At 41.2% G+C, this 15,325-nt stretch overlaps 2 protein-coding genes across 2 annotated transcripts; both read left to right on the forward strand.

Annotated features, from left to right (window-relative positions):
* The first annotated feature begins 228 nt into the window (after nucleotides 1–228).
* On the forward strand, nucleotides 229–6,391 carry LOC124131575 (glutathione S-transferase 1-like). Its single transcript, XM_046494929.2, has 4 exons — nucleotides 229–434; nucleotides 4,914–4,972; nucleotides 5,290–5,434; nucleotides 5,658–6,391. The coding sequence occupies exons 1-4, from the start codon at nucleotides 291–293 to the stop codon at nucleotides 5,970–5,972; spliced, it is 663 nt and encodes a 220-aa protein (XP_046350885.1). The 5' UTR covers nucleotides 229–290; the 3' UTR covers nucleotides 5,973–6,391.
* Nucleotides 6,392–7,289: 898 nt separating this feature from the next.
* LOC124131585 (glutathione S-transferase 1-like) lies at nucleotides 7,290–14,194 on the forward strand. The gene is made up of 4 exons (XM_046494953.2): nucleotides 7,290–7,644; nucleotides 10,778–10,836; nucleotides 13,197–13,341; nucleotides 13,624–14,194. The coding sequence occupies exons 1-4, from the start codon at nucleotides 7,501–7,503 to the stop codon at nucleotides 13,930–13,932; spliced, it is 657 nt and encodes a 218-aa protein (XP_046350909.2). The 5' UTR covers nucleotides 7,290–7,500; the 3' UTR covers nucleotides 13,933–14,194.
* The last annotated feature ends 1,131 nt before the right edge of the window (nucleotides 14,195–15,325 follow it).

Below are 15,325 nucleotides of genomic sequence, written 5' to 3' on the forward strand. Positions count from 1 at the left end.
ACGTCACTCATCAAAGGTGACAGTTGTAATCAGTTGAAGATTTGTTTTTCATCACGATCAGACGTTGATTTTACGGCTTCAGACACTTACTTATATTTTAGTTTAATTCAAATATGACTCCCTGTGATTGAGACATGATGTAAGAAAATGAATTGACCCAGTTGAATAAAGTCATACGCTAAGCTCCTGAAGCACAAGCTGTTTATACAGACACACGCAGTCACAATCTCAAACGTGCTGGAAACCTGATAGCGTGTTTAAATTTAGTGTGGAACGTGGCCCCAGCTAAGATGGCGAACATTCAGTTGTATCACTTCCCGGGAAGCCCGGCATGTCGTTCTGTCCGCATGACAGCCAAGGCTCTTGGTGTACCTCTGGAATTGAAACAACTCAACTACCACAACAAAGACCATCTTAGCCCAGAGTTTACAAAGGTTAGTTCCCCACAGAGACCCGGGTTGGGTCCCCATCACCCCAGTGCTGGTCGTGAAAAGGAAACTATCAGATTGTGTGGCCACGCACTCAAAAGTATCAGTCAAGGCTAAAAAAGGACCAGATGACCAGGTGACATGCCTCGATGGCGGACACCGTTGTCCATACTATCAGTCCCTGGTTTTCTAGTCCAGGCCGTGATTACCTCAAAATATTACTGTTGTTGTTGTTGTTGTTGGTTTGTTGTTTAATGCCGCACTCTGCAATATTCCAGCTATATGACGGCGGTCTGTAAATAATCGAGTCTGGACCAGACAATCCAGTGATTGATATCATGAGCATCGATCCACGCAATTGGGACCGATGACATGCATCACCCAAGTCAGCGAGCCTGACCACCCGATCCCGTTAGCCGCCTTTTACGACAAGCATAGTCACCTTTTACGGCAAGCATTGGTTACTGAAGACCTATTCTACCCCGGAATCTTCACGGGTCAAAATATTACTGATTGCGGCTGTAACCAATATTCAGTTTATCACTTCAGTGACATATTGCGCCTCAACCGCTGAACTTACCAACTGCTATTGCTATATTTGCTTACTTAAGTTTCCTTTGCATGTCTTTGTGTCGAAGGCCACCGGAGGGGCAGGATACGCTCACCTTTTCGCCTACTCCAGGTATCATTGCTATTTGATAGTTTTGTTTGTTTATTTGTTGTTTGACGCCGCAGTCAGCACTATCACAGCTATATGGCGGCGGTTTGTAAATAATCTGAGTCTTGACCAGACAATCCAGTGATTGACATCATGAACATCGATCCACGCAATTCGGATATGATGACATGCATCAACCAAGTCAGCGAGTCTGACCACTCGATCCCGTCAGTCGCCTCTTACGACAAGCATAGTCGCCTAATACGATAAGCATGGATTGCCGAAGACCTATTCTGCCCCGGTAGTTAGAAGTGATTCACATAAGGAAGAGAATATATGGATGTCAACTTCTTTATTATGAGGATCACAACGTTTCACACTTGAGTAATCATAGTTAAGTAATAGGTAAAGGACAATGGGCAAATGGGGTTGGTGGTAATTAGCACTGATAGATGTAAGCATGGACATAGCCTATTCTTACACCAATCAGTGCTAATACTATATATTCTCTTCCTTATCAGATATTGTGTTCAGTGCCAATTATAACAACATAACGTTGCACATGTACTTCGAATTTGATTCGTGTAATAAATATATCCCGGACAAATGGATATTTGTCCACTTTTGTGTAAATGTACTCAAGTGAGCAAACATCCCACTTTGCTGTCACGCGATGACTGGATGTCTGCAGAGATCCAGCAATGTGATATTAGTAAACACTGTGACATAACATGAGAAAACGTTCACTACCATTTGTATGTCAAGTATTATTTATTTTGTGCAAATATCCTTTTGCATGACCGCGTTTGTTCATGCAAACTTATTTCAGGAGCCTCTATTAAACACATATACAAATGGAAACTATGTACGAAGTTCCCTGTCAAATAATAATTCTAGTTGTACATTTCTAACGTATGTTTATGACATACTGTGAGTGAGATGAGCTCTGCTTGAACAGCATTGTATGTAAACCACAATGTCTAAGCTTACCCCTGAATTAAATTCCCACAATGTCTAAGCTTACCCCGAATTAAATTCCCACAATGTCTAAGCTTACCCCTGAATTAAATTCCCACAATGTCTAAGCTTACCCCTGAATTGAATTCCCACAATGTCTAAGCTTACCCCTGAATTAAATTCCCACAATGTCTAAGCTTACCCCTGAATTAAATTCCCACAATGTCTAAGCTTACCCCTGAATTAAATTCCCACAATGTCTAAGCTTACCCCTGAATTGAATTCCCACAATGTCTAAACTTACCCCTGAATTGAATTCCCACAATGTCTAAGCTTACCCCTGAATTGAATTCCCACAATGTCTAAGCTTACCCCTGAATTAAATTCCCACAATGTCTAAGCTTACCCCTGAATTAAATTCCCACAATGTCTAAGCTTACCCCTGAATTAAATTCCCACAATGTCTAAGCTTACCCCTGAATTAAATTCCCACAATGTCTAAGCTTACCCCTGAATTAAATTCCCACAATGTCTAAGCTTACCCCTGAATTAAATTCCCACAATGTCTAAGCTTACCCCTGAATTAAATTCCCACAATGTCTAAGCTTACCCCTGAATTAAATTCCCACAATGTCTAAGCTTACCCCTGAATTAAATTCCCACAATGTCTAAGCTTACCCCTGAATTAAATTCCCACAATGTCTAAGCTTACCCCTGAATTAAATTCCCACAATGTCTAAGCTTACCCGTGAATTGAATTCCCACAATGTCTAAGCTTACCCCTGAATTAAATTCCCACAATGTCTAAGCTTACCCCTGAATTAAATTCCCACAATGTCTAAGCTTACCCCTGAATTGAATTCCCACAATGTCTAAGCTTACCCCTGAATTGAATTCCCACAATGTCTAAGCTTACCCCTGAATTAAATTCCCACAATGTCTAAGCTTACCCCTGAATTAAATTCCCACAATGTCTAAGCTTACCCCTGAATTAAATTCCCACAATGTCTAAGCTTACCCCTGAATTAAATTCCCACAATGTCTAAGCTTACCCCTGAATTAAATTCCCACAATGTCTAAGCTTACCCCTGAATTAAATTCCCACAATGTCTAAGCTTACCCCTGAATTAAATTCCCACAATGTCTAAGCTTACCCCTGAATTAAATTCCCACAATGTCTAAGCTTACCCCTGAATTAAATTCCCACAATGTCTAAGCTTACCCGTGAATTGAATTCCCACAATGTCTAAGCTTACCCCTGAATTAAATTCCCACAATGTCTAAGCTTACCCCTGAATTAAATTCCCACAATGTCTAAGCTTACCCCTGAATTGAATTCCCACAATGTCTAAGCTTACCCCTGAATTAAATTCCCACAATGTCTAAGCTTACCCCTGAATTAAATTCCCACAATGTCTAAGCTTACCCCTGAATTAAATTCCCACAATGTCTAAGCTTACCCCTGAATTAAATTCCCACAATGTCTAAGCTTACCCCTGAATTAAATTCCCACAATGTCTAAGCTTACCCCTGAATTAAATTCCCACAATGTCTAAGCTTACCCGTGAATTGAATTCCCACAATGTCTAAGCTTACCCCTGAATTAAATTCCCACAATGTCTAAGCTTACCCCTGAATTAAATTCCCACAATGTCTAAGCTTACCCCTGAATTGAATTCCCACAATGTCTAAGCTTACCCCTGAATTGAATTCCCACAATGTCTAAGCTTACCCCTGAATTAAATTCCCACAATGTCTAAGCTTACCCCTGAATTAAATTCCCACAATGTCTAAGCTTACCCCTGAATTAAATTCCCACAATGTCTAAGCTTACCCCTGAATTAAATTCCCACAATGTCTAAGCTTACCCCTGAATTAAATTCCCACAATGTCTAAGCTTACCCCTGAATTAAATTCCCACAATGTCTAAGCTTACCCCTGAATTAAATTCCCACAATGTCTAAGCTTACCCCTGAATTAAATTCCCACAATGTCTAAGCTTACCCCTGAATTAAATTCCCACAATGTCTAAGCTTACCCCTGAATTGAATTCCCACAATGTCTAAGCTTACCCCTGAATTGAATTCCCACAATGTCTAAGCTTACCCCTGAATTGAATTCCCATGGGCGAGAATATTTTCCTTTTGCACAAAACTCATGCTTTTGTTTTGCAAATACATAACGGTGTGTCTACAAGTATCATGACACATAACTCAATACATTTTAACTTAATTCGACAAATATTTGGCGTGAGTCAAATATTTCGTCCGCAAATTAGTTGAATTAACAATTGCAAAACAAAAAACAAGAGTTTTGAGCAAAGGAAATCATTCGGGGCAGGCCCAGGGGCGACATAAATGTTTGAAAGTTAAAGTTTTTGAAACGTTTTTTTCTTATTTAATCTTCCTTGGTATATAACCATGAAGACAGCACATTTTTGTAAATACCTTTTACCGAGATCGGCCACAGAATTCGGAGGTTGTGGACAAATGGGATTCCAGAATTAATATGGGACGTGTTAAAGAAACCTATGATTTGTCAAACCTTATGCAGACAAGGCTTCAACAGTTCGGTGGTAGGGCGTAGGGTATAAGGCACAGCAATTCGTGTGTAGAATGGCCTTCCTTGCTAGTATTCGGTTAGTGGAGGGTTCGAATACTAGATTCAGTGTCGTTGTGCTCGCTGGTTTAGTCAGAAGCATACTCGCGAATGTGGTTTTCAAGAAAAGATAAACGGCTGCGGTTTTGCGTTACTTTTGGTCACCCACAACACCCAACTTCCCACCTCATTCATTAGCCAGATGCGCTGTGGGGAAACCAAACTTCTGTAAAGCCCAATTCCCTCACTAGTTATATTGTGACATATTTCAGATAAACCCAGATCAAACCAACCCAACAATTATAGATGGACACTTCACGCTGTGGGAAAGGTAAGGCGCACAACAGTGGACCGCCCAACCTTTCACCTGTACAAGTATCCACTCTAGTGGTAATGGTAACTCATAAAGCAGCCTTCGTGCTAAAGCTATTGCAAGTATTGTCTGTGGTATTATGACATTCGTAACTCTAAGATTGGTTTGTCGAGTTGACTCTGTGCTCCGAGGATGCATACTGAAATACTCCGTACAATGACTAATCTACAGTAATGTACTTTAGCTTACAAGTAGTCCTTCATTCATTACTATATACATTATGGTTTTTTTTACGATATTGTAACTCTCATCACTTGACACAATTGTATCCACAGCCGCGCCATCATGCGCTACCTGGTGGGGAAGTTTGGGGGTGAGGACAACAGCCTGTACCCCCGGGACCTTCAGAAGAGGGCAGAGGTGGATCGACTCCTGGACTATGATCTGGGGGTCTTCCGCAGAGCCATGTGGGACAATTTGGTAAATTATGTGTAATTTTGCAATCACTTTATCATTTCACATTCCCTTACTTATCAACCCCCCTCACCATACTGAGAGACACTTATAGTCCATCACATCGGGATTACGGAGAATAACCCATACGAAGTCGGGTCACTGTGGAACAGAAGACCATGTACTCAAACAAAAGAACACGTCCTTTATACATGGGAACTCTGTCATGTAATTACCTTTCTCATTTCAGATGCTTCCCTTAAGAAGCAGAACAAGCCTTAAGACGACCAAACAACAAGACGAGAATGTCATGAAGGCTTTTGGGCGTATTGATACACTGGTCAAGGATAAGAAGTTCCTCACCGGAAATACCCTCACCATTGCCGACTTTGCGGTGGTAGTTGGGTTTGCAGCTGAAGTCATCTATCCAGGGGATATGTCGAAGCACCCCAATGCCATGGCTTGGTACAAAAGAATGCAGGAATTACCATACTACCAAGAAGTGAATCAGCCGTTTTATGACTTAGTGGAAAAAATGAAGAATTCAGTGGCTGAAAATTCCTAGCATGTTAATGGTACAGTATTATGTGCAAATCCATTGAAGTTTACTGATGATGACATAAGATAATGATTAACAATACAGTAGAAGAATTACATCTTGTGTCAGTAATTAAATCATTCATCTACATAAAGCAAGGATGTGCTCTCAGTATCTGCTCTATCCAATGTTAGTGGCCCAACTGCTCATAAACCAACAGTAATCTTCGGAGTAAATACTGGATGACAGGTCAAGCAAACGCGTCCCCTGATATATATGTTCCCGTTATCTTCCAAGCAGTATATATTTCAGAGACATTGTGTAATATCTTTATTCCTATGTATACACTACTGTTTATTAGCAAGACTACCATAAAATCACAGCCTTACATGCATGTCATATTTCTGCTTACTATATATTTCCATGTAATATAGGCATTATTTACATATCATTCTATTTTTGTCATAAAACTCATTTTCCGGAAAGGTTCGTTTCGCAGCCCATTCTTTAAAGAATTTAGTCAGTAGCCTCATTTTGGCTATTTCCGGTTATGCAAGTAAATGGCGACAGTTTTTCGCATTGCAATCATAAATTATATCATCTTTTCTCTAAATTGTCCGACGTGTAACGATGTCGAACAACATTGATTTTGTATAAAATGAGATTTATAGTAATCATTGGAATTATACTGCATTAAGAAGCCATCGTTTAACTCAGACTGTCAACTTGCAGAAGCCTCAAACGTAACAACAAATGTCAGAACTGTTGCTATTTTAAATATAAAACGACAAAGACAGAGAATAACCAGTTTCGATTATCTGATTCTAATTGGGGTGAAAGGCAAAAAAGAAAACAAAAACAGGGTTGTAAATTGTTTGGATGAATCTGATACAAATTACTGAATTTTTCTGTTATGACTTATATCAACAAAAATGCACAGAGTTGCGTCGCTTACGTGTTGAAGAAATCAAGAACAGCGTGTTCGAATTCCTGCTCGTCCGCATTATGATTTATCAGAACCATACCCATGCTCGCGGGTTTTGCCAAAGCGGTAAATATCTGTAGCTAAGACCTACTAACATAGAGTTGTCTCATTAAGCAGGCCGTGATAAAGCTGAAATAATGACTGTCCAAACTCACCCAATGTGTCGAGCACAGTTTGGATGAGATCACAGAGGTTATTTCACCTATATATTGACTCTTTACAATAATGTAAGTTTCTTTTTTATGTAGAGACATGGCGTGATACTATGCATTGACCCACTGAATAGAGCTATATATAAGACGTTTATTGCTAATAAATGTTAACGATTAGATATTTCGCTTGAGTGAGACGAGAGACAGTATCGTCTGCTCGCGAGCTGGGCCGTAGGAGTTATAACGTGCACAAAACAAGGCCAAATAGCATTGAAATTCATCGATTAAAGTCTTGACTGATATGCAATGCTCACCTCGCCCGACCTGTTTGCACAGCCGATAACCCGGGTGTTGACACATCGCTTTCACAATCCCGAACGTTCTCATAAATAGACAGCGTGTTTAGCGTGGAGCTAAGATGGCGAACATTCAGTTATATCACTTTCCGGGAAGCCCGCCATGCCGTTCTGTCCTCATGACAGCCAAGGCCCTTGGTGTACCACTCGAGCTGAAACCACTCAGCTCCCTCAACAAAGATCATCTTAGCCCCGAGTTTTTAAAGGTGAGTACCCCACAGACACCCGGATTAGAATAGGTCCCCTGTACCCGTCTGCTGGTCGTTAGAAAAAACTAAATGGGATGGGGCGGTCACGCTCTCAATCAAATTATCAGTCCTTGTTCGTAACAGTCTTGGGAATCATTCATGCCATACAGTCCCTTTCCTTGCATTGTCACACTACATGTATTCCAAGGAAGAACGGGTCCCCAATGTACCATGACGTACTGACACAGGACCAAGTGGCCAGATGTCATGCCCCGATGGCGTCAATCGTTCATGTTTTCAGTCGCTGGTTTGTCTGACCATCCCGTGATACAGCTGAAATGATACTGCGGCGGTAGACAACATTACCTTTTTTACTTCAGTCACACCGATGAGTGTAAACTGATCTAACCCTATAGGAATATATTGCGAGAGAAGCTGCTGAAAATACCTTACTGAACTTTCTTATTCAAGAAGTTCTATTAAGCATGCATCTATAGAATGGGTCTGCTACTAACACGCCCCATCACTACGCCTTCCTCAAATTAAATATATTTTGCATGGAGCATAAAATACGTTGATAAAGTGAAAATTTTCTGTCCTGGTATCATCACGATTTGATAAAAAACCCAAAACAACCCACATGCTTATGATAAAGTCGGAATCGTACGTACACAATCGCTTTTGGTAGAGATTTCTAATGAGTATTGAAAGGCTTTTATCGCTTGTATTAAGGTCCTGGGTGCAATTTGACATTTGCATGCATGTTAAATCTTGCGAATATCAGTTCGTCAACAGTCATCGTGAACAGCATACTTCTTTTTCCAAAGAGGCAAAGGGAATATTCAATACTACTTGTGTACAGGTCTTGAAAATAGAATATGGATGGGGGACAGATCTCGTCATTAGTGGAAACTTTCGTCAAACGAAATGTCTAAAGGAACTTTTCTATGTGAAGGACTTAGTCCCCCGTTGCCGTCACTCGATGTGGATATCTATAGAGATGATGCAATAATGTGATATTTGTGGACTTGATGACATCTGGCACATAAGCAAACATTCATCCTGTTTGCACTACCATATTTGTAAAACAAGACCAGTAATACTTTTACATGACCTCTAAGTAAATTAATTCGTGATTATAATTACCCACATGCGTAAAAGTCTGAATGTGAATAAGGTTTTAAGTTTGGATGAGTGAGTGAGTTTCATTTTACGCGCTTTTAGCAATATTCCAGCAATATCACGGCGGGGATCACCAGAAATTGGCTTTACACATTGTACCCAGGTCGGGAATCGAACCCGGGTCTTCGGCGTGAAGAGTGAACGCTTTAATTACTGGGCGAGTATCAATGGACTATTTTGTAAAACCAATAAAACTTCGTCAACTCGAACTCTATGCTCTGGGAATACGTATGAAGACGATGTTTGTGATGACCTCGGGACGCTTATCATTGGCAGAAAGTCTACTGGCGGCACCCTGTTAGTCTCCAACTATTGGTAACACGTTTAACACACGCCCCAGGCGGGGCATTCGAACTGACGCCCCACGTTCCACTGCAATTCGAAATCATCCTACCATTCAATCAGTATGTCGACTGCAATTAAAGATTTGATCGTCATTTTATATATCTTTGAACATGGTCTTTTACAGGATATATTCCAGGGTAATGACACATATAGAGGTGTTGCGACAGCGAAGTCGAATACTGTCGAGTCACACGTTGACTTTTTTGTGGCAAATAGCAACGGTAGCGATAACCCAGATATTGGGTCGGGGGTGAGTTTAGTCTTGTCCTTGCTTACATAAAACTGTGAAAAGATAACGGGTTTGACACATAACAACCGTGCTAACCTCCCGTAGCCCCTTTGTCAGCACTCGGTGGACTTTGATACACGTTCTTGTTAGGTTATAGCTTAAGACTATGCTTGTGATGTATGATCTGTATTTCATATTGTATTCAATAACTGCACGAGGGTAGAAGCATCTAGCATCAGTAACAGTCAAAATAACTGTCCTTGTTATCAACGGCAGTGAAACCATTCATGTCACACCACAGTAATGTTCACACATACATAGGTAAAATGCTATCTGCAGTAACGAACTTTCAAAGGATTGTGACCTGGCAACACGATAATAGTAATCAACAAGTTGATGATTAGGCCGCAGTCAATACGAAAGCTTGTAAATACTCTACTCCTCGACAGGCAAACCAGAGGCTAACAGCATGAGCACGCTGTCCGCATATGATGACAGACACAAACGCCATATCATTCATTGTCACCATCTAGTCATCAGTTTAGTTGGCTATAAGGACGTGTATGGCTAGATTGGGACCTATTCTGACTAGATTCCTTACTGGGTCGGTATTCATTCAACTCTCCTATACAGTGTGTCCAGTAGTACATTTCCAAATTATCTTACATTGTAAATGGGTAGAGTAGGTCTTCAGCAACACATGCTTGCCGTAAAAGGGGACTAAAGGGGTCGGGTGGTCAGACTCGCTGACTTGGTTGATGCATGTCATCGTATCCCAATTGCATGGATCGATGTTCATGATGTGTCACTGGATTGTCTGGTCCAGACCGCCTTCATATAGGTGGAACATTGCTGAGTGCGGCGTTTAACAACAAATAAACAAATAAACAAACAAACAAACAAACAAAGTTAATGGTATACAATGAGTGAGTGTAACGCTGCTTTAACATAATTTCAGTCAAATGACGTTTTAGCTAAATGTGGCAGTGACTGACATACTAGAATGTCTACTCCTGAATTTAGTTCCAGGTGTTACTATCAAAAGCCATTTATGTGTTATCTGACTGATAGTTTGAAGCATACGTATCATTGGTCAAACAACTTTTTTTGTCAGAACCATGTCCGTAAATGTGGGGGGGCGGTCGGGTAGCCTAGTGGTTAAAGCGTTCGCTTCCCGACATGGGTACAATGTGTGATGCCCATTTCTGGTGTCCCCCGCCGTGATATTGCTGGAATATTGCTAAAAGCGGCGTAAAACCATACTCACTCACTCACTCACTTAAATGTGGTTTTAACAAAGGGTTGAGCGTCCGTGTCCTGCGCCTCTTTAGGCTTTCCTCAACATTGAATGTGGCGTGCTGTGATGTAACCAAAATACTGTCATATTTATTTCAGATAAACCCGGATCACACTACCCCAACAATTGTAGATGGAGACTTCACCCTGTGGGAGAGGTGAGGTCACAAAACTGTGTATTTCCTAAGTCAAGGCAAAGCAGATTTTCCGTCCATCCCTCTTCTGTAACAATCATCCACTGATTGAAATGGACCGCAATAATTTACAATGACTGGAACACTCGGTCTATCTTCGGCACACTTAACGACGACTGAAACACTATTTACATCCTACCACTAGAACCTATTCTTGCATTGATCTGTCACGTGAAGATTTAAATGGTTGGCATGCAAAAAATCATAAATGTAAATCATGGTCTGATATCGACTGCAACAACTCAATCTTCATAACGCAGTTATGATCCTGAGGGTTCTAAAACTATTTTTTCTTTCTGAATTAAAAAATAACCTTGGAAAGCTCATGTCACTGCAACATTGTTCATCATTATTCATAGCTGAAATCATATTTAGAAACAATTTATAACATTGTTGATGACGTAATGCCATCTGTTATGTAAAGGAGAATGTCGGAAATCTATTTTCGCACGTGAAGTTTGTTCGAGGCCGTTAGGCGAAAATAATCGCGGGATTGAGGACTTTCTCCTGCTTAAAACAAAGTTCGATCAAGTTAATGTCCCAAACTAATCTTCAAGTGATGTTCACTATACTATGCTATACTATGGGAGGGTGACCGCTCTTGTTTAACTATGGGAGGGGAACCTTTCAAGGAAAACCATGGGACGATTTAGTACCCATACTCAAACTATTGGAGTGTTAGCAAAATCTATCCAACTGTCATTAAAGTTCACGTAACTTTGTTTCAACCCTATATCAAATCATGTGATCATGATCTTGTGAAAACTGTCATATGTCACTGACTAGCTACTTGGTTCATGCATGTCCCATTTGCGAAGATCGTTGCCCATGATGTCAATCAGAGAATTGTCTGGTACAGACTAGGTTATTTAAAGACATCCGTCATGTAGCTGGAATATGTAGTGCAGCGACAACCAACAAGGTTTACAGCAACCCACGCTTGTCGTAAAATGCGAATATTCTTGTCGTAAGAGGAGACTAACAGGATCGGGTGGTCAGGCTCGCTGACTTAGTTGATGCATGTCATCGTATCCCAAATAGGTAGATCGATGCTCATGATGTCTGTCCAGACTCGATTATTTGCAGACCGCCGCCATATAGCTGGAATATTGCTGAGTGCGGCGTTAAACAACAAACAGACAGAAAACCCAAAAAACTTTCGAGCCGTGTTTGTAAAATCATGGAATGCATGGGCAAAAGACAATTAGATTGATACTTGGAAAGCTATAACCTCAGTAGGATCACTACAGTCTTCGTGTGTAGTACGGCACAATGTGTAGACCTAGACTTGTAAATGGACCTCCACGGTATCGGGGTCTTTATACTCAATGTACTTCTCCACATTCATTCTGGAAAATTGGTCCCAGGGCTATGTGTGCGGGATCTCACAGTGTATCACATCGCTTACTAGCTGTTGGGACTTGGAAAGCAATAATCTAAGTAGTAACACGGATACTCACTGTCTCTGTGTGAAGCGGAACAAAATGGAGTAGACATCTGTGTAGACATTCCACCTACACACCATCATCCTAGTGGACTTAGTGGCACCCATGTACTCCATGTAGTTATATATATATAATAGGAATATTTGAATTACTGATAAAGACTCTTATTGTTAACAACAGAGACATCACCTGTTATTATATTTCCAACAGGGTGGTGGCACTACGATGAGTCTTGGAAGCCAAATGTAGTGCAAGTACACGTCCATGCATTCCACGTTCTGCAACATGTTCCCGTGAACAACTTGGAGTGAGTGAGTGAGTGAGGTTATACGCCGCTTTTAGTAATATACCAGCAATATCACGGCGGGGGACACTTCAAATGGGCTTCACACATTGTACTCATGTCGGGAATCTAACCAGGGTCTTCGGCGTGACGAGCTACGCGACCACCCTGAACACCTTGGATGAATTGATGTTCGTATGGGAACTGTTAGTGCTTCCTGTTAGTGGTTCCTGAAATTTTATAAATTGTTGGGCATTTAGGGAAAATGATTTTTGTCTGAGATTGTTTGTGTGAGAAATTTACAGCATCGGTGTCCTTATTGGCAAATTGCATATCTAGGTATCAGTGTATAATAGTCTTACGACTGCCACAGACTTGTTACGCAAATCATAGTTGGACAAAAGTGTATGGTGTATGGTATTCAGGAGAGTCTCAAGGCCTCAAGGACGGTTTTTGAGTTGACCCTGTGGAAGAGGAGTTCTAACTCTGTGCAATGACTATTCTGCATTAATGAACTGCAGATGTGTCTTTTATTCCATTTTCATTATATTCGGTATGATGTTGTAACTAACCACTTGACGAAATTGTATCCTCAGCCGCGCCATCATGCGCTACCTGGTGGGGAAGTTTGGGGGTGAGGACAACAGCCTGTACTCCCGAGACCTTCAGAAGAGGGCAGAGGTGGACCGACTCCTGGACTACGATCTGGGGGTCTTCTACAGAACCATGTTGGAGACTCTGGTCAGTACAATGTAATATTGCAAGTTTTGGTAAATCACATGCAGTTCATTACTCTATCAACAAAGACTCTTATTGCATGGTGGATCCCGTCCTGTAGAGCGTGTGAGAATTGAATTCTGTACCTTTAGGTAACAGCAGCCCAACACGCAGGCAGTCCTCTGTCAAGTAGTCTGCAGTAGATTTATCAGGATGGAAGTGTATAATGCGTAATCAAATGATCAATTAGTACCCCGTGTACTAACTCGTGAAAATCCGTATCATATGAGCACTTCCCCATTTCAGATGCTGCCATTAAGAAACAAAACTAAGACGACAAAAGAACAAGATGAGAAGGTCATCAAGGCCTTCGAGCGGATTGATACACAGGTCAAAGATAAGAAGTTCCTCACCGGAAATACCCTCACCATTGCCGACTTTGCGGTGGTAGTTGGGTTTGCAGCTGAAGTCCTCTATCCAGGGGATATGTCCAAGTACCCAAATGCCATGGCTTGGTACAAAAGAATGCAGGCATTACCATACTACAAAGAAGTGAATCAGCCATTTTTTGATTTAGTGGAAAACTTGAAGAAGCAAAGAGCTGAAACGTCGTAAGAAAATAACATAAAACATGAATATAAGCAAATCCATTTAAGTCTACTGCTTGAAACCAAAGAGACCCACAACAATAAGTCAGTAGGAGAGTTTAATATTATTATTATATATTTTCTGTATCTTCCCATCAGTATATATTTCAGAAACATTGTGAGATATCTGATATGCCGTGGAATATATTCAGTTTTACATTTTCAAGTCGACTATAAAATTATGAAACAAAAGGTAATGGCAACTGCATAGACTAAAAGCTTTATTGTTATTTGTCTTTTGTTGTGGTTTATGTTTTAAGGGATCCGCACTTGAGATACACCAGCCCCAATAATGGTCAACACGTGCCCGATAGGGTGCAAGTCGTTGATGGTACCGCTTCAGTGATTACATACATGGCACCCGTGAGAATTCCGGGGTAGAATAGGTCTTCAGCAACCCATGCATGCCGTAAAAGGCGACTATGCTTGTCTTAAAAGGCGACTAACGGGATCAGGTGGTCAGGCTCGCTGATTTGGTTGATGCATGTCATCGATCCCAAATGCGTGGATCGATGTTCCTGGTGTCAATCACTGGATTGTCTGGTCAGACTCGATTATTTCCAGACCGCCGTCATATAAAACGACCATAAAATTACGCCCTAATATCATAAATACAACCAACAATAAAGTTAATTACAGCTTACCGTATATTTATATATGACATAGGCATAATCAATACTGAACCGCAGAAGACACGTCACCATGGATAGATTTATGAGAAGCCTTATTTGTCCAAACACTGTTAACATACAGAGACATATTAAAAAGATGAAACTTGGCAAAATTCATCATCAAGGTTAAAATTAAAGTGTCAAATGTAAAAGTGAAACACAACACTAGTCTCTGAGAAAATGGCATCACAAGACAGTATCTCGTGTGTCAGCCATGTGCATTGATGACTGCCGTGCAACGTCGATACATGGAATGGATGAGGCGGTTGATGAAGGCCATAGGCACTTGAGCCCACACTGTGAGGAACGCCTGACGCACTTCAGCTGCAGTTGTCAGGCTTGGTCGGACGTCATTCAGCCGTCTTTGAATCTCGTCCCCAGATGCTTAATGGGATTTAAATCGGGACTAATCGTTATGCATAGTTCTGATGCCATTCTGCTGGAGGAAGTCTCTTGTTGCTCTCGCAGTGTGGGCACGGGTGTTATCAGGCTGCGGCGACGTGCCAAATGAGGTATGGCGTGTGGTCTCAAGACGTGATCAATGTACCGAGCTGCTGTGACACCATTGCCTCTCCCTGGACCGATGTTCTGGAAGACCCTCTGTGCAAGACCAATTCCACCCCACACCATGATGCTCGGACCACCCCACGAGTCTCTCTCAACAACACAAGCATCCGAATAACGTTCCCC

Source organism: Haliotis rufescens, unplaced genomic scaffold (assembly GCF_023055435.1).
Source record: "Haliotis rufescens isolate VD_foot unplaced genomic scaffold, xgHalRufe1.0.p SCAF_20, whole genome shotgun sequence".
Classification (NCBI taxonomy): Eukaryota; Metazoa; Mollusca; class Gastropoda; order Lepetellida; family Haliotidae; genus Haliotis; species Haliotis rufescens.